The 20076-nt window shown below is 40.6% G+C and overlaps 1 protein-coding gene across 9 annotated transcripts in view; it reads left to right on the top strand.

Moving 5' to 3' along the window:
* The window catches only part of wipi1 (WD repeat domain, phosphoinositide interacting 1), a 61282-nt gene that overhangs the window by 4987 nt on the left and 36219 nt on the right, over positions 1-20076 (top strand). For 4 of the 9 annotated variants that reach the window (XR_005946576.1, XM_041216775.1, XM_041216774.1 and 1 more), the window contains exons 2-3: positions 2845-2927; positions 18759-18928. Coding sequence is in view for 8 of the 9 variants with exons in the window: in XM_041216775.1 (XP_041072709.1) it covers positions 2845-2927; positions 18759-18928 (253 nt within the window). In the remaining variant the exon portion in view is untranslated. Of the gene's footprint in view, positions 1-281; positions 369-1191; positions 1211-1840; positions 2123-2844; positions 2928-18758; positions 18929-20076 lie in introns of those variants that run through there. The other 5 variants (XM_041216782.1, XM_041216780.1, XM_041216781.1 and 2 more) reach the window with 5 other exon arrangements.

The following is a 20076-nucleotide window of genomic DNA, read 5'->3' as shown; positions in this document are numbered from 1 at the left end:
CATCTTCATGTTCAAGTCGATTTGAAAGGTTCATGGGACTACTTGGGACCTTGGCCAATATTGCTCTGTCTCCTAGCGCCATCACACAGAAATTATTTGGTCATTCATTTATTTGCTATTTGTGGATTCTTGATCTTTATAAATTGGCCGCTGTGTCAGCTTAAACATAAACAGCAACCGTTGTTCACTAAGTAATTCACTGGCTGTAAAGGTCTTTGGGATGTCCTGGGGACATAAGGTGCTACATAAATGCAATTTTTTTCTATCCTTTTCACTCTCAGCTGGGACTTACTTAACTTCTTGGACAGATAGAGGCAATACATTGGTGCTGTGAAACACACTCCTGACAAGAGTGCCAGTGAATAGAGGTATTTGCTGCAACATTTCACCCTGAGTTAAAAATCACATTGCTCAATCATTTGGCCTAATCATAAACATTCATCCCATTACCGGATGTCCAATTTCTATAATTTGCAACTATGCATTTTAACAAGAACCACTTAATGACTGCATTCTGATCAAATGTTATCATGTGTAAAATATCTGGTCTTTTGAGTTACAGTACTAAGGCATTCTTTCCCAAGTTTCAGAAGGGTCTTGAGCATTTGCTTATTTTTGTAACCCAGTGGCTAAGATTTTATTATGGCTTTTGGCAGGAGGCTCCCAAAATTGAGGTCTGGCCATGTTATTAAAGTTAATAGGTATTTAGAATCTGGCAGTGTAACTAATTAGCTCCCAGATTTCTTTCTTTCATTTATGGTCAAGGACATCCCAAACCAGACAGTTGTTATCAGAGTTTATTATGGGCTTCAGAAGCTTACTGTCAGTACTAAAGACCACAAGGAGTTGGTTTAGTTCAGTGTTTTTTTTTTGTGTGCTCTGACTGGTCTGCCTGGAAAATAGTACTTTGAGCCAGCACCAAATGAGTTGATGTCATGTGATTATAGTCATTCTGCTGTAAAGGTATAATAAGAGTTTATCTTTAATCAAAATATTTGGATGGCTTAGCAACCGCACTGAGATGTTCAACTGTGTAATAGTAAAGTAGACTGCATAATGATAGATGATATATGTAAACAGTTGTGACTAAATCTGTATATTTTTATTGCAGATTACACATCTATATCAAATTCAGCAATGCTAGCATAAACTGAGATTGATGAGTGGATCTTCCATGATGCTGCTTGTGGATGATTGTGATATTTAGCTGGTAAATTAGCCTGTCCCTTAACATCCACTGCTCAAATATCCCCAGCAGAACTGAAATAATTGTAACTGCTTGTAAATTCGTAAGTTGAATTGAAGTTTAGAAAATTATTTGTAAGTTTTAGATGGCAGGCCGGAATGTTGCTTTGTCAGAATAAAGTGCTATTGTAAATATGCCCAACGTGAAATAATTTGTGTAATTTGCTTACTAATAATTTAGAAACAATACGAGACTCAACCCTGACTGTCATGTCTCTTGGACAATTTTGAGAGTTATTCAACTTCCTATGTCATACTTTTTAAAAAAACATCAACTCTCCAGGAACACAAACTATGGGAGCTAGAATATTTGCAGGTTCTTAACAGAAACTACTTAAAAGTGTCAACCATGGCTCAGCTCGTAGCACCCTCACCTCCAAATCACAAAGTTCCAGCTTAAAGCCCTACCCCAGGGCTTGAGCACAAAACCTAGGCTGATGCTTCAGTGTAACCTTTGTATGGCATTGAGCCTTGCCCTGTGAGATTCATGAATATAGAAATGCCACGTCTCTTGCTTGTGAAATGGCACTTCCTGCCATATGTCTTTGTCGTTAAATTATGGACATATTTGTTTTGTGCAAATTCCTCCTTTTAGGGAAAAATAGGAAGAAAACCAATCATTTGGAATGTAACAGTAGTCGCTTGGTAGTACAGAACTTAAATCTTGCTGAAAAGGGAGACATATTGCTGAAGCTTTTCATCTTGCACACAATCGGGACAATCACAAGAATACCAAACTTCAAACGATTGCAACAATTTATACTACAGGAGAAAAGGGTGCTGGTTGATTGGCAGGTATTCTCTGGCTGAGGCATTGCCATGGAGAAAACGACAGGGAACTTTAAGTTTCCCAAGCTTCCAAGGAATTTTTAAAAAGGTGCAAGGCTTGAATATATTCTTTTTGTTTGCAGAGAACGGGTTCCTGCCTAGGAATAAATGTCATTTCTAGCAAGAGTAAATGAGCCACACACGAGCTCAGCTGATTATCTAAAATTGGTTGTTAGTGTAGCTATTAGCGCAGTCAGTTGCTCAAGAATTGTTCAGCAAGTGCTGCCTAATCGCGGAATCACATCTAACAATAGACGTTTCGTTTTGGGTTTTGCACATGTGAGCTATACTCTGTCTATTATGAACAAGGATCAATTGTTGGGACGTACCGCTTACATACCTGGGCAACAAATGTTGGCTTTGCCAGTGATGTCCACATCCCATGAAAGAATAAAAAGAATAACCATGGTATCAGGAATACAAATAATGGCTCAGCCATAACCCTGGTATGAGTTGTACCATTATCAGATATATATTAATGTTGCTTTTGAGAGTGTTATTGATTCAGTACTGATAATTGCAGTTGCATTAGCACCAATTATATATAGTTTGTGTGAGTACCAGGTTATATGAAATGGTATAGGTAATGCTACGAGGGAGATGAATGAGGACTTCCCTACCTGTTATCTGCATTCTTAACATGTATTGATGAAGGTACCAATGGAAAAGTCAGCATTTCAGATGGGTAACAAAGTCTGTAACAGGACATCACTTGAGGCAGACTTCTCATTCTATGAATGATATTGATTTTTTTTTTTGCTTGTTCTACAGATCTCTGGCAGTTGGTACGAGCTCTGGTTATAAACTTTTCTCATTGTCATCGGTAGACAGGTTGGAGGAAATCTACAAATGCAGTGAGTCATATCTCTTTTAAAGTTTGAAAATTGAAAAGGATTGCTACTTTATTCCAGGCTTTTCTTTTGAAGGATTTTCTGTAAATGTCTAATAATTGTGATATATGAAATAACACAATTCTAGGTTTATTTGTAGCACATCATCAATGTTTTATATATTGGTCATACTTGTGATACCTAGGTAAAGAAGTGGCGCCTCTTCAGAAATGTAACTTTATTTTCCTTGCTTTCATTGTACAATAGCAAAGTGCCTGAAAGTGTTCCATGCATGCTTACTAACATAAAGTAGAGAGTATTGTGTTTTAATTTAGTTGGGGTACTTTTATTGTGGCCATGAAGCTATAGAATGGAACAGGTTCTGTTTTTAGAACCCAATATCAAACCTTGTGAGACAATCTTTAACCTGTCCAGGAGTAGCATGTACCTTTCTCTGCTGTACTCTCAAGGCAAACCAAATTGCGAGCATTAGAAGATCACCAGTACAAAATTTTCACCAGTCAATTTTTGCACTTTGAGAGAAAAAAATTATCACCATCTTAAATGGGAAACCCCTAATCTTTAAACTGAGTCCCCTGGTTCTAGACTCCCCCACAAGATGAAACATTCTCTCAGCATCCACCTTGTCAAGTCCCCCCAGGATCTTATATGTTTCAATAAGATCACCTCTCACTCTTTTAAATTCCCATCGGTATAGGCCCAACCTGCTCAGCTTTCTTCATAAGATAATCCCTTCATCCCAGGATTCAGTCGAGCGAACCTTCTCTGAACGGCTTCTGATGCAATTATATCCTTTCTTAGGTAAGGAGAGCAAAACTGTACACAGTACTCCAGATGTGGTCTTACCAATACCCTGTACACCTGTAGCATAACTTCACTACTTTTTATTTTTACTTGATTTCCCCTTGCAATAAAGGCCAACATTCCATTTCCCTTCCTAATCACTTGCTGAACTGCATACCAAATTTTTGCTTTCTCTCTCTCTGTCACTCACTCTCTCACTCTCTCTAATACATACACAATCTTTCACTCCTATAAATTACCCCAGCATGCAGCAAAAAATGAACTCCTTCGGATTACAGACTACAACCATGCTCTCAGAGCCTATTTCCAGGCTGCGTTCCTGCTAACCAGGGCGCCCGTTTGAGACAGCTAATGGTGCTGGAGCTTTTTCAAAAGCTGGCTGCATTAATACATGAGATCGACTGTAAATCTGGGAAGAGCAGAACCCCAATCCATAGCGATCATTTCAAATGGCTTCTCACTTGCCAAACTGTTGATTTTACCTACCTACTTCCATCTACTTATGTTCTTATTCCAGATGGTTAGCCTGAGTTGAGTCAGAGCAGCAACCAAAAAAGTCACCATGAACCCCCATGAAGAAATCTTAAAAGTTGTACAATTAAGAATTTTAGCATAACTAGAATGCAAGTAAGGTTTAGAGAGAGGGCTATGACAGAGAAATGCCTATTTTGTGGCCTCTTGTTCATGTTAGCTGCACTCTTGGCTTTATAAGGTGCCTTTAAGATAGGAAACACCCCAAATGCTTCATAGAGATGTAATCAAAACAAAATGGACACTGAGCCAAAGGAAGTGATTTCAAGGGAGGGAACACTTGGTCACTGACAGCTTAGAATAAGTACTTTGTTCATTTTTTTTTGAAGACTGACAAGTGTAGTTTAATCAGAATTACTCAGCATCCTCAGAGGGAACAGTGAGTGCCTATTCAGATGCCAAGAAAGCCCTGAGACGTACAGGAATCCATTGTAGCTTAATTTACCCAGCCAAGCATGTACTTGCAAGGGGAACATTTCCAATCACCAACAATAAGAAAGTCACAGAACCAGACAGCAACGTTTACCAGTTCTCCTGAGTTACCACCCCATATACTTTTTTCCCATCCTGCACTCTCACTGAGTTGAAGAATATCTTGTATTTATTTAGTATCTTGACATGTTTCCCAGGAAACTTCCCAAACGTCACCTGAATTACTTTTGAAAGTTACTGTTATTTATGTAACCAGGATTCAAATTAAGGCTTACAGTAGTTTTTCTAGTCTTAACTATTCAGGTCTTCAAAATGTGGAACTCATTATGTTCCGCAATCTTTCCTTCCTTCTACAAACTTCAGGCTTTTAAACCTGAAGCTTGGCAGCACCTAATCACTAATGAACTTATGCAAAATTGGGCTCTGTGGCACTGATAGTTCCAGTGTTAAGGGAGCCAGTCAAGCAAAATAATGGCTGGGGGCCCGCATCCAATGACTCCTGCCTGGTCTGCACTGATTGGCAGGTGCACAGGGTGATAGCATGAATGTCACGTGTAAGCATCGGAAGTGTATGGATTAGACAGATTGTGACTCCAGTCAGCATGTAGTGTTGATTTGATGCGTGACCAGATATTTTGGACCTTACCACCCCTGATGATATTGTCCCTTCAACATGCACAACTGAACATGTGTTCAGCTACACGAGAGACTCCCACATCGGCATATATAAAGGATCACGGTTCAACTCACAGGTGAAATGTTTACACTGCCTTCTTGCTGCTGCAGAATTAATGGAAGTGTTGAAGGAGTTGGCAGAAGTTGGGTAAGTCAGAAGGGAGTGATGTTGACCTTTGTAAGCAGTTGTGTTTGTTTGAACTGCAGAAATAGAAGGTATGGCTGAAGAACTTGACCAGTGGCAGGAAACTGCAACTGGACTCGCCTGTCATTTTTAATTCCCCACCCTGCACCTGCCCTAACCTCCCTGTCATCCGCCTCATGTCGTGTTTGAATGAAGCTCAAAGCAAGCTTGAGAAACATCACCTCTTTCGATGATGCATTTTACATACAGCCTTCTGAACTCAACATTGAGTTCTACGATTTCAGATCATAACCTCTGCCCCCACTTTGTTTCTTTATCCTTCACTGGTTTTGGTTTCTCGTGTCTTTCTTTTTTGTTTTTAGGTGGCAGCTATGTATGTTTGTGCCACCCACATCTCTGGACACATGAATTATTTCTTTTCCTGTCCCATTACCACTTCCTTTGGCCTTGCACCATCAACCCTTTTGTCATTTAATCTCTCCTGCCCTCCACCCTATCACAGACCTTCCGTCTTTATTATTTTCCTTTTTCACTTTATTCAGTGAAGTTCCTTTTACTGACTCCATCCTTGCTTATAACTTATTTCATCTCTAACTTTCCCAGATTCTGATGAAACGTCATCAACTTGAAATACTAACTCTGTATCTCTCCCTCAGATGTTGCCAGACCTGCTGAGCATTTTTGGTTTTAATTTCAGATTTTCAGAATCCACAGTATTTTGCTCTTGTAGCCTGACATCGGTGGTGGGGATGTAGTTGGGAACCATTATCAGGGATGAAACAAACTTCAATTTAATAAGGAAGGCATGAGTTAATCAAGGAGAGCCAGCATGGATTTGTTAAAGGCAAATCATGTTTGACTAACTTCATTGAATTCTTTGAGGTAAGCGAGGACATTGATCAAAGTACTTAAGTAGAATTTGTTTATGTGAGCTTTCAGAAGGCATTCAACAAGGTGCCACACAGGACATTAAGAAAACGGAAACCACTGGTATTAAGGGGAAAGGGGTGCTTATGGATACAAATTGGCTTAGTGATAGGAAGCAAAGGGTGGCAGTTTGTGGATGTTTTTCTGATTAGGAGGTGATTAACAGTGATGTTCCCTAAGGGTCAATTTTAAATCCATGTCTCTCTGCAGTTTTTATAAACAAACTAGATCTGGGTGTAGGGAACAGCATTATAAAGCTTGCAGATAATATAAAACTTAGCAACATAATGGCGATGGGGACATTTTTAAGCTTCAGGATGTCATAGACAGGCCAGTGATATGGGCAGTGCATGGAAGATAGAGTTCAGAGGAGATAATTGGGAAGTTAGGGGTGGAGTATCAGTGGCCATGTTGCTGGATGCGCAATCCAAGCCTGGACTAATGGCCTGAGATATGAGTTCAAATCCCACCAGAACAGCTGGGGAATTGAAATTCAATTACTTAACTAAATATGGAATTAAAATAAAAACTAGTGTCAATAATGGTGACCATGAAATCACTGGATTTTTGTAAAAACCCATCTGGTTCACTAATGTCCTAGTTTGGTTTATATGATATTCCAGACCCATAGCCCTCTCAAATAACCTAGCAAGCCCCACAGTTGCAATCAAGAAGACATTTCACCACCACCTTTTCAAGAGCAATTAGGTTGGACAATAAATGCTGGCCTTGCCAGCCACACCATGAATTTTTTAAAAAGTAATGCATTTTGGGAGGACTAATATAAAAAGACAGTATTCTACAAATGGCATAATTTTGAAAAATGTAGATGGGCAGATAGACCTTGGTGTCCATATACACAAACCGTTAAAGGGGGCAGATCAAGTTGATAAGATGGTTAAAAAAGCACATGTGTTATACACAGGAGAATAGAATATAAGGCAAAGATGCTATGCTCAAACTTTATGAATCACTCGTTAGGCCTCAGCTGGAGTATTGTGGACAATGTGGATGATGATGGCGTTGTGATAATGCCACTGAACTACTAATCCAGAGGCTCAGTCTAATGTTTGGGTGACATGGGTTCAAATCCCACCGTGGCAACTGGTGGAATTTAAATGCAGCTAATTCAACCTGGAATATGAAGCTAGTCTCAGTAATGGTGACCATGAAACTATCATTGGCTGTCATAAAAACCCATCTGGTTCACTAATACAAGTCATCCTTACCTGGTCTGGCCAAATGTGACTCCAGATCTACAGCAATGTGGTTGGCTCTTAACTGCCCTCTGAAATGGCCCAGCAAGCCACTCAGTTCAAGGGCAATTAGGAATGGGCAACAAATGCTGCCTTGCCAATGACAGCCACATCCCAAGAAAGATTTTTTTAAAAAATTCTGGCTACCATATTCCAAAAAAGATGTAAAGGCCTTAGAAAGGGTAAAGGGGAGATTTACCAGTATGTTACTGGGGATCAGTGGCTTCTGGTTTAAGCAAAGATTGGAGAGGTTAGGGCTGTTCTCCTCTGAACGGAAAAGGTTAAGAGGTGACCTAAAGGGGGTGGGTTGTGAGACAATGAGAAGTTTCGATTAGGCAGTCAGAGAAAAATTATCCTCTCTGGCAAGTGGGTCAATAATTAAAGGTCAAAGATTCAAAATAATTGACAAAAGATCTTGAGTGGAGATGAGAATTCTTTCCACCCGGAGGGTTGTCAGGATCTGGAACCTCCACATGAAAGGATGGTGGAAGCTGATTCCAAAGAAAGAGAGTTGGACAGGTACTTGAGGATGAAGAACCTACGAGGTTATGGACACAAAACAGGGTTATGGTTTTAAGCTGTTTCAAACAGCCAGCACAGGCACGATGGGAAGAATGGCTTCCTTCTGTGCTGTAAGTTTCTGTGACACCAGCAATCTTACTAAATACAGCATCAGGACTACAGTTATTTTTTTACATATCCCCAACAAAGCCCCTCAACATTGTGCTTTTTTTTCTTATTATATTGTTTTGCTTTTCCTCTGGCGGTTGCTGGAGTTGCAGCTTACTTCAGGTGTTGGTGAATGGGACAAGGATAATATTGGAGCTGTAGACATCTTTGGAGATAGACATGCAAGATATTTGTGTTCAGAACAAACCAAATATATCGCACCTGATTCTATCCCAGATGAATCCCGTCATAGCATGGAACACCATGCAGTGTTGTAACTAAGAAACAGCACAGAAACAAACTATTTAACTCAGCTAGTGTATTTTGATGTTTATGCTCCACATGAGCGTTTCCCACCCTACTTCATCTAACTCTATCTGCACATAATTTCATTTTTTTCTTCCTCATTTACTTATCTAGTTGTCTTTTGGCTGCGCTTGTTGCCAAAGCCATGCATAACACAGTTCTAATGTTTAGCTCTGTTACATCATTGTTAGCGACAGAGTAGGCAACAGCCAGCATCTGTTTAGTGTATGCCACTGGAGAAATGATTTTAATGCACCAACAACTCCCTGCATGTCTGGTTTACTTTAGCAGTGTTAATTGTCATTTTATTTGTAAAATTTGCCTTCTCTTTAGCCCAAACTCACTGCCCGAGGACCGAATCTGACTGAGGCCCCACCCCAGAAACCCGCCTCCCTCACTGCATCCGAACTCAGTCATTTAGTTCAAGCTATCAACAGTTCAAAATGTTGGCTCCGATTTACATTGCTTCATTCACATTGCCCAAGCATTCACATTTTAGCACAAAATGCGGTAGTTTTGGCAGGCTGGGTGCAACAAGTGACATAATTGGTTTTCTGCACATGTGAGGACCAGTGCGCATGCACAGATAGGTATTGGTGGCCATCTTGTGTTGGCAGGAGACACAGACAGTGCCTTTTAAATGTACTTGTTACTTGACTTAACTTGCTATAATAGTTTCATATTCAAATTACTCTCTGGGTAAAGAAATTTACCCTGAATTCCTTAATGAGTTTATCTATCTTATATTTGGTCTAATTATAACTAGTTTTGGGCTTGCACTAGTGGCAATTGCTTTCCTGTTCTGTTTTGTTTTGTTACTTTAAACACTGACATGAATTGAACCAAACACAGAATCAGATCCATGTATTTAACAGGCCCATGTTATACAATCCATTCTAAGTACTTAGTCAAATCACACAAGGTGATTCCATATGATTCTTTATTATTGCGTTATGATCCTCTATGAAAGCTCAGGAACTGTGCTTCACAATTGCAGCATAACTACAGCAAACGTTGTTTTACTCAAAACGTGTTTATCAATTCTACCTTTAGACTTCTATGTTTGATGCATACTGGCACTAAATTACAATACATTAAAAGACGTAAAGTAGACTTCAGATAATATGAAGTTAAGAAGATACACTTGTATCGTCAATCTCTCTTAATGATTCTGTAATCATGGTTGTGTGGTTCACTTAAGCTCTACAATCACTTTATTACTATAAACAGTAACCAAGCCAACATATCCCAGACCCTCAAGACATGGATGAGTGACCTTCCCATTCCTTGAGCCCCTCAGTCTTGCCTTTCGGCCTGCTTCACAAAGCATTCATATTCAGCAGAACCAAATTGTTTTACCAGTTGTTTTAACCCCATCTGCTGATCCCACAATTAGAGCTACATGGGCAATGTGAACCCACATTCCCACAGTTGAAGCGTATTCTCTATATCTGCTCTTACCAAATCCTAATGATAAAGGCCTCTATTAGGTCATCCGTTGGCTTCCTTTTTTCTAGAGGAAAGGGAACCAGCTTTTTCAGTCTTTCTTGTTAGGTATAACCCTCCCATTCTGGTATCAGTCTAGTAAATCTTTTGTGTGCCTTCTCCTATTGTGGGAAAGTTTAACTGATTTAGAGTTTTGAGATCTGAGTTCTTGGAAATCTGATCATGTGCACTGGATCCTGTATTAGCAGCTCACCACCTGCTGTAACATTCTTGGTAGCTTGTCTTTTGGTACATCCTTATATTCTGTTTCGGAAGTGGTATTGTGTGCTTTCTGGAGCATTGCAGGCTTAAAAGGAATCCAAAGAATTTTAATCTGGGTATTAAACAACACGGGAGGCACCAATGTGTTGGACTGCATTTATAAACCAGCATGTTGGGACTTGAAGAGCTAAGGGAATGGGATTTATGCCTTGAATTCTGATATGGCACATTAAGCAATCTCAGAGAGGATACAGGAGCCTGTTGCTCCTCTTGTACACTGGAGGTCCTGAAGAAAGAGGCACTAAAAAACACTGAATATTGGATCTAAGTGAAAAGAGGATATAATTGCTTTTACAGGGCTCACCTGTCTATAGCTATTTTTGGCAACACGGTGGTTATGTTACTGGATTAGTAATCAGAGACATAGTTCAGATTCAACCATGGTAGCTGGGGAATTTAAATTCCGTTAACTAAATACATCTGGGATAGAAAGCTGCTAAATCAGTAATAGTAACCATGAAACTATTGGATTCTTGCGATAACACACCTGGTTCACTAATGTCCTTTAGGGAAGGAAATCTGCCATCCTTACCCATTTTGGCCGAAATGTAACTCCAGAACTGTAACTAGGACTCTTAATTGACCTCTGAAATAGCCATGCAAAACTGCTATGAGAAGGTCTAAGAAGAATAAAACTAGACAGACCACACCTATGTCCAGCCAATGCTGTAAAGTCCTCTCTAATATTTTGGAATTTGTGCCAGAATTAGGAGAGCTGTCCTACCGAATAGCAATCAACAGCCTGACATAGTCAAATTCACATATCTATATCTTTCTGCCAATTGATGATCATCTCAGCCCCAGGATATTGCTGCAGGAGTCCCTTAGGACAGTGTCCAAGGCCCAACTATCTTCAGCTCCTTAGTTGACATTCCCTACACCATAAAATCAGAAGTGGGGATATTCACTGTTCAGTTCAATTCACAGCTTCTCAGATACTGACAGCTTGTGCCTGCTTGCAGAAAGATCTGGGTAAATTCAGGCCTGGACTGGTAGTGGCAAGTAACATTCATGCCACACAAGTGCCAGGTAATCTGAAACAAAAACACAAAATGCTGGAAAAACTCAGCAGGTCAAACAGCATCTATGGAAAGAAAAACAGTTAACATTAAGTCGTTTGACTCTTCTTCAGAGCTCAAGTGCCAGGTAATGTGCCAAGAGAGAGTCTAACTACATTCCCTTGAGTTCCAGTGGGATTGTCTGTTTCGCTGGATCCCTTGCCACCAATATCCTGGAGATTACCATTGACCAGGAACTTACCTGAACCAACCATATATACTGAGGTTACAAAGGAGGTCAGAGGCTGAGTATTCTGCAGCAAGTAACTCGCTTCCTGACTTCCCAAAGCCTTTCCACCATCTACAAGGCACAAGTCAGGAATATGATAGAATGCTCTCCACTTGCTTGGATGAGTGCAGCTGCAACAACACTCAAGAAGTTCATACTGTCTAGGACAAAGCAGCTTTCTTGATTGTCACCTCATCTACCTCCTCAAACATTCACTCACTCCATCACTGGTGCAAGGTGGCAGCTGTATGCACCTGCTACAAGATGCGTTGCAGCAACTTGCCACTGCTTCTTTGACAGCACCTTCCAAATCCGCACCCTCTACCATCTATAAGGACTAGGACAGCAGATGTGTGGGAACACCACCTGCAAGTTCCCCTCCAAATTGTGCACCATCCCAACTTGGAAATGCATTGCCTTTTCTTCATCATTGCTGAGTCAAAATCTGGAAATTATAACTTAACAGCACTGTGAGTGTACCTGCACAACATAGACTGCAGAGGTTCTAGAAGACGGATCACCACCGCCTTCCCAAAAACAATTGGGGATGGGCAATAACTTCTGCCCTCGCCAGTGACGGCCACATCCTGCGAAAGAAATTAAAAGAAAAACACTGATATTCACTACTTAAGAATCACCGCTTGAATGAGGTCCTCCTGGGGCACCAGGAGCCTATGAAGCTGTAGCCTAACAGTGGTGCCAGGAGACAAGAAGGGATAAAAATCAGCTAACGATACAATTTAGATATGTTTAAGCAGGGAGCAGCATGTAGAGTGTGTTAGCCAGCACTGTTCATTTGTATTAGCAGTTGTGTTAAAAAGAAAGAAACAATGTAGGGTGCAGCACTGGCATGCTTCATGAATGACCATGGGATTGGGCCAGCAGCCTTTACATTATGAGTTAGAGGCCTCATGCTGTTGTGGGAAAGTGTCAAGTAGAGACCTGGCACTTCTACACCGGCAGAGAAAAAACTATCAAAGAAAACGTCAACACTGGCCTAGCCTTTTGCTCCTAATCATCCTTTCCTTCAATGGAAAATGATTTATAAGTATAAAAAATGCAGAGTGGAACTTTCCACAGCCCTGTGCCATGGGTGGGGCCTTGCACACAGTGGGCGATGCACCAGAAAGTTGGGAAAAAAAGAGACTAGTAATAGTGTAGCTGGAGCTTTCTGTAGCTACATGGTAGGTGATGCATCTATCTGCTGAGGAACCTTCTGTTACACACTGCACTTTTTTTTTTTTACAGTCCTTGCTTTTTGTAGTTGAAAGATATCTGCCTGTACAAATGAATTCAATAGAACATGATTAGTTTTGCCTATTGGACAATATTGACTGTTATTTGATTAAGTTTACAAAGATTAATTGTGTATGAGAATGTAAGTATTCTTTATCACTAACTGTGAAAAAATTAAAAGAAAAGCACTGATATTCACTATTTAAGAATCACCACTTGAATGAGGTCCTCCTGGGGCACCAGGAGCCTATGAAGCTGTAGTCTAGCAGTGGTTCCAGGAGACAAGAAGAGATAAAAATCAGCTACTACAAATACAACTTGGATATATGACAGCAGGGAATAGCATGTAGCGTGTTAGCCAGCACTGTTCATTTTGTTTTAGCAGTTGTTTCAAGTTATACTGCTGGTAACTTATATAATAGAATCTATGAATGTGTCATCTTTAGGGACTGGAAACCCAACACTACCCAGATGTTTTACAGATGTAAGCGCCTAAACAGTGAGGCCTTGGATGTCTGGGGAAGATTAAAAGTCAAGCAAATTGTCTGTGGGTGGGCTGCAATTTGGATGAAACTCAAATCCACTGGGACTCAGTGCCATATAAAGAATGACACAAAATTCCATTGAAGGGTGGAGCTGGTGAGTCTTTTACAAGCTTCCTCTCACTGCCCACACCTCACTCATGTTCGTGGATAGTTTTGGGAATGTATTGTGAAGAATAGCCTGGCTGCCTAGGAATCTTTTCCACTTGCGCCCTCCAGCTGAGAGCTGCAATGGGTTCTGCAATGGACCTCCAAAGGTCACAAAAGGCCTGATGTTCCTGTTGACAAACCGGCAGGAGCCTCTACTGTTTCTGAACTAGGCTCTGACACTCAGATTTGGGATATGACCCATGATCTCTACTTCTGGTGGTGGAACCTAGACCCTTTTGAATCTCGATTGTTAATATGGCAGTGCAATCATTGAATGCATGAACAGTCGATCCTATCCCTGCTACCCTTCAACAGTTCAGCCATTCAAAGGATTTCCAACACAGAAACGGACCCATTTAGCACAAAGGGCTATGTTGCTGTTTATGCTGCAAAATGAGCCTCTTCTCTTCATTTAACTCATCTAATTCCATCAACATATCCTTCTAATCCTTGCTCCCTTGTGTGCTTATCTATTTACCACAGCTCTCCCTTGTGGTGGTGAGTTCCATTTTCTAACCATTCTCTCCACAAAGAAACTCTGAGCTCTGGTCTACTCATTCTCCCGGCTTGTGTAGCCAAGGGTGCTGCAGCCAATTATAGTGTTTCATGTCATGCCTATTGAAATCAAATAACATTCAGGCATGAGATCTGGAACCCACTAGTCTCTATGATATAGTAACCCAACTGGCAGCACCTTTTGGTATCCGCATTTGTTTTCTCTATTTTCAGACCTGACTTCCACTGGTAACAAAATCCCCCTCTGTGATCATGGATAAAGATTCTCAATATCTGAGTGCTCTGGTGAAGAAAATATAACAAGTTTTGAAGACCAAAAATCTAAATCTGTTACAGGCTTATGAGAAGCTTCTCTGAGTTCTAGTTGAAAGCAGTTAAATCTAGATCCGCTCTTTACATCTCCTGTCTTCTCTTTATATCTGCCCTTTCCACAATATTTCCTCCCAATCTTCTGTCTTCCCCCAAAACTGCATTTCTACATAATCATTTTATGTTTTATCTATTTATCACATTCATTCCCAGAAGGGAAAAACATTAAAAACTAGGAAATAAGAGCACTGGCCTGAACTGTTTTTTCCTTTTGGGAATTGTATCTCTCTAATATCCTCCAACATTATCTATCTCCTTTTCCTACAGTGCCTGGTCTCCAAATTTCCAATAGCGTCAATTCCCTGGATGGTTACTTTCCCCTTCCATGTCATCTGCCTTCCATCTGATATGAATTCTTCCCTTTTTCAGTAGCTAGAGCAAGACCTCAACAGTTTCTGAATGTGTGTAGATGTTGAGGGGAGGAAATCCATGATAAAATTACTTAATAGTTGCTGGTTTTGAGACACTTCCTGATTGGGAAATCATCTTCTGTACAAATAGTCCCTATAATCGACCCTAGAGATAGCATCAGGCTTTTTTATGTGTTCTTGCAAATACTAACACAAAACAAGCTATTCTGCTTGTATGTGGTCCTTAGTAAAATATCTGTCCATAGCATTAAAAATCTAACAATGTGTGCTCCTTGTCAACATTTGTTCATTATAAATTCCAATATCCTTGGAATCTGCCTATGTAAACCTGTCACACTATAAAGACTTTAGCGGAGACTGCCCCAGGCAGGAGGTTTCATTACAGTGTGACTATGGACACAGTCCATTACAATTGTGCATATAGCAGTTTATATGGGATATAAAAATGTAAGATTGTACAACTTTAAAATTGGGTCTGAATTTAGTCTGCACATCCTAGTCCCATTTCTCCTCTATTTAATCTCACTGCAGCTGAAGCCTATACTTGATCTTGATATTGTATGCAACCACACGAGTGATGGGTAATCTATAATAATACAAGTTTTTTTTTTACAATAATGCAGGTTTTGTCTGTCCGTATTTTTCTGATTTGGTTGGTGGGCTGATTTGGTGGGCGGAGCCTGACATACGTGGGGCCAGTGGAGGACTGGAGCATGTGATGCGTGCGTGGCTGTCAGCGGTTGGTGGCAGCGGGGGACACTGCTGTACATGCACAGAAACCAACGAGCAGAAATAAATACTTGTCCACAGAACACTGGCCAAATGAGAAAGTTGCTCAAGGGGGAGAGAGAGTCAGGCTGCAATCGTGCACTCCCATCATTGGATGTAGTAATTTGAAATATAAGAACAAAGAATATATTTCCTTAAAATTGGGTCTGAAGTACATCCATGTGTCTTGAACCTTGTGATATTGTATGCGTGCCAATGCAGGCAATGCCATGCACCTTTAAGAAGCTGCATAGTGACATCACTGTCTGTAAGGCTGCAGGATAAAAGGTACAACCTCCATGTTAGATGTTGACTATTGCCTGTGGTCCCTACTGCAGATGTTCACTGCTGTCTGTGACTCTGTATCAGTAAGACTTTATGTATACCTTATGAGTCAGGCATATAGTCAAGTAATCAGCCTGTGTAACTGTTAGGACCCAGGCTAGATCAAGGCCTGTGCAAAGCTGTATGTAGTTGTTGCTAGTAATAAACTTCATGTAATTGTGTTTGACCAGAACACTACTCAGTCTCAATCTGTTGCTTAGCGTAAGTAGCATAGAGACAGGCCCCTTGAGGTCTACATCACGACCCTCAACATATATGGTGGCAACAAACCGTAAAAGACCGCGACAAACCTCAATTCTGATCTTGACTGCCAGTGTGCAAAAACGCAAGAAATAATCTATATATTCAAAGAAATTCAGACACTGATAGGACAAGCTCAGTTTGCAGAATACTTAAGTTGGTATGACAATAAAGGAAAAAAATTCCATCTGAGCTGCATTAGATTAAAACAACACCCTACACATTGTTCCCTTCCTCTCTTCGTCTTGTTTTAAATCCAAATTTTTCAAAAGTATCACCAACATTCATAAAATATCACAAAGCCAAGAGTGAATCGAGGATTTATTTTTGTAAATCCCTGATTAGTGGACCAATTACAAAAACTTGAGTTTGAGAGTGCAGAGCAAAAGTTTCAAAAGAGGGCATCATACCAACATGCAGCCCAATATACTTGTCTTTACAAGACAGTTACAGCCAAGATTGTGCTTAAAATGTGGTTGCACATAAAAATACCTATGACAACTTAAGGCAGGGTGCAGCAGCTTCCTGTCACATTTACAGTCAGTCATAATAATGGTAAATGTTGTTACCTGGCTCCAGTGTCCAACCCTTAATGCAGAGGCCACTGAGTTCAGTCCCTGACCCAAACCAGCCCTAGGAGGGCTTGTCCTCACTTAAGTGCTGGAAACTTTTTTTTATAAACAGTGGCAAAGGTGACTGTGTGCCCATTAAAGACAGATGCAGGTGAGATAATGGCGAATAAGGCTGACTTGTGAAATGGTAACTTGTCTTAAGATAAGGCAAATCTCCTGGACATAATAGTTTTCAACCAAAAAGTTAACAAATAGTTGAGGAAATTGCAAGTGCATTAATCATAATTTTCTTTCAGGAGTTATGCCTTTGGATTATAAAATTGCATGTGACACTCCCTAATTTAAGGAGGTAGGGAGAAAGATATCGATTAACATCAGTTAATATGAATTCATCAAAGGGGTTTATGAAAGAAAGGCCATGTGTGACTATTTTAGTTGAATTTTTTGAGACAGTCATGAGCATGGCGGGCAGGGGAGAGTCAATGGACGTTTGCGGACTTCCAAAATGCCGCACGAAAAGTTATTAGTAAAAGGTTAAAAGTACACCAAATCGGACGTAAACTTGGGAGATGGATGACCAAGAGTAGGGGAAAAAGGAATCTTCTGAGTGGTGAAATGCATCAGTTGATATTCCCCAGGAATCTGGAGCATAACCAGTATATTATTACCATGTATACTATTCACCTGGATGAAGGAATTGGGCGTTGTATAGCCAAGTTTGTAGGTGACACTAAATTAAGAGGCGAATCTATATTTTAGCCATCTGCTGCTTGCTCTTGTTGTATATAACATAGCATGCATTTCTTCTACTATTTTAATAATGAATAGTATATCTCTGAGGCAACCTTGTAAACTGAATGGTGCATATTGATTTCTGCATGGCAGTATTCTAAAATTAATGATGCAATGATGATTGAAAATAGAAGAAAAACAAAATTTATAACAAAATACCAACAACAACCCATTCAATTTTTTTATTCATTCCTGGGTTGTGAGCATCACAGGCAAGACCAGCACTCATCACCCAAACCTAAATTCCCTTAACAAGGTTGTGAAGCTCTACCTTGAACTGCTGGAGTTCATGTAGTGTAAGTACACCCAGAGTGATGTGAGGTAGGGAGTTCCTGGATTTTGATGCAGCAGAAGTGAAGGAATGGCGATATAGTTCCACGTCAGGATGGTGTGCGACTTACCGGTGGTGATGTTCCCAAGTGGCTGCTGCTCTTGTTCTTCTAGGTGGTAGAAGTCGCGGGTTTGGAGCTATGTCGAAGGAGGCTTGGTAGGTTGCAACAGTGCATCTTGTGGATGTTTCACACTGCAGCCACTATATGCTGGTGGTAGAAGGATTGAATGTTGAAGGTGGTGGTAGGGGATGCTGATCAAACTGGCTGCTTTGTCCTGGATGGTGTCAAGTTGCTTAATTGTTGTTAGAGCTGCATTCACTCATGCAGGTGGAGCATATTCCATCACACTCCTGACTTATGTCTTTTGAATGGTAGACAGGGTTTGGGGAATCAGGAGGTGAGTTACTCACTGCAGAATTCCCAGCCTCTGTTCAGCCCTTATAGCCACGGTATTTATTTGGCTGGTCCAGTTCAGTTTCTGATCCTGAAAGGGGTGTGAAAGGCTCTGTAGAAATGCAAGTTGTTCCTTTCCTTATTCTCTCAGTTTTTCTTTCTCCCCATTATAGGAATGTTAAATGCTAGCAGTAACACTATGGATTGAATCTGGAACCCTTTTTTGTATGGCTCAGCTAATTGACTGTCTTAACCCAATGAGCCACAAGAGAGTTTTCATTCCAACATTGTTGACAGCTATAGCACAGTTGCTTTTCATAAGTCTAACATTCTTGTTTCATCCCTCTTTTTTTTCTCTCTCTCTCTCTCTCTCCACCCCCCATCTACCCTTCACTTTCTCCCCATACAGCAGATGCACCTGATGTGTATATTGTGGAACGCCTGTTTTCCAGCAGCTTGGTGGTCATTGTCGGCCTCTCGACACCACAGAGGATGAACGTTTATCATTTCAAGAAAGGGACTGAGATTTGCAATTACAGCTATTCCAATACCATCCTCACAGTTAGGCTGAACAGACAGGTAAGAGGGGGTCACAGCCGGCGAGCAGTACTGTTAATTTCAGCTAGATCCTATAGGTAATAAGAAAAATCAGAGACTGAGATAATGGGGACCACATTCCAGTAATATACAGAGTATACTTAATAACATTCAGGCTGCAGGTCAGAAGCACCCTGTATTAAGTGGCTGCCCTTTCTCAATTGTGAGATTGTTTCGAATAAGCAACAGTATTGGTAGTCAAACAAAATGCTGGGAATTAAAGTGAAGATTTGTATAATTTAGTACCTGTTTTGGGAGAGTATTGGCCCTCCCAACACATTTTCCCCATTTACATTTTTACCTGGCACTGTTCCCTAACAACTAAAGGTTTTATTTTTAGCTACAACTAGCAACAAGGGAACGTCATGCTCACACTTGATTGCATGCTTTAAACATAAGATTCATCAGCAAGTGCCTTTAAAGCAGACGTGGCTTATAAGTTCAAGAGCCAAAACAATGGCATATTATCAGAGCCACAAGTGTTAAATATAGTGCACAAGACTGCAACTACCATTAGTGCAAGTATACTTATGCAAGAAGGCCATCAATGTGACTTTTGACATGCATTACTGAGAGCTATTTTCTTGAAAGCAGGATTGCACGATGTTCCACTTCTCTCTTTGCCCGTCCCCACCATAAAGCTATTACTTGCTGAGTGCTAGCATTCTCGCCTCTGACTCAACCCCACTCCGGGACTTGAGCACAAATCTAGCCTGAGACTCCACTGAGGTATAGGGGGAGTACTGCATTGTCAGTGGTACCAATTTCAGTTGAGACCTCAAGTTTAGGCCCTGTCTCCCCACAGGTAGATGAAAAGATGTATTTGATGAAGATCAAGGGAGAGCTCCCTGTGACCTGGCAAACATTTGTCTTATTGCTGTTTATGGAATCTTGCTGCGTGTAAACGAGCTGTGACATTTCCTACATTACAACAGTGACTATGCTTCAGAAGTAATTCATTGGCTTAGAAACACCTTTGGGAATCGTGAGGTCATGTAAAGCACTATATTAGTGCAAGCTCTTTCTTTCTCATTTCTTTCATTCTCCCCACCCCCTTCAATCGTCAGGAGCACTTCATTGGTTTTGTAAACCTTATGCAGTCTCTGTACTCCGGGTAACAACAAAAGGAT

This window comes from Carcharodon carcharias, chromosome 22, assembly GCF_017639515.1.
Source record: "Carcharodon carcharias isolate sCarCar2 chromosome 22, sCarCar2.pri, whole genome shotgun sequence".
NCBI lineage: Eukaryota > Metazoa > Chordata > Chondrichthyes > Lamniformes > Lamnidae > Carcharodon > Carcharodon carcharias.
This window is presented reverse-complemented; position numbering and strand designations above follow the sequence as displayed.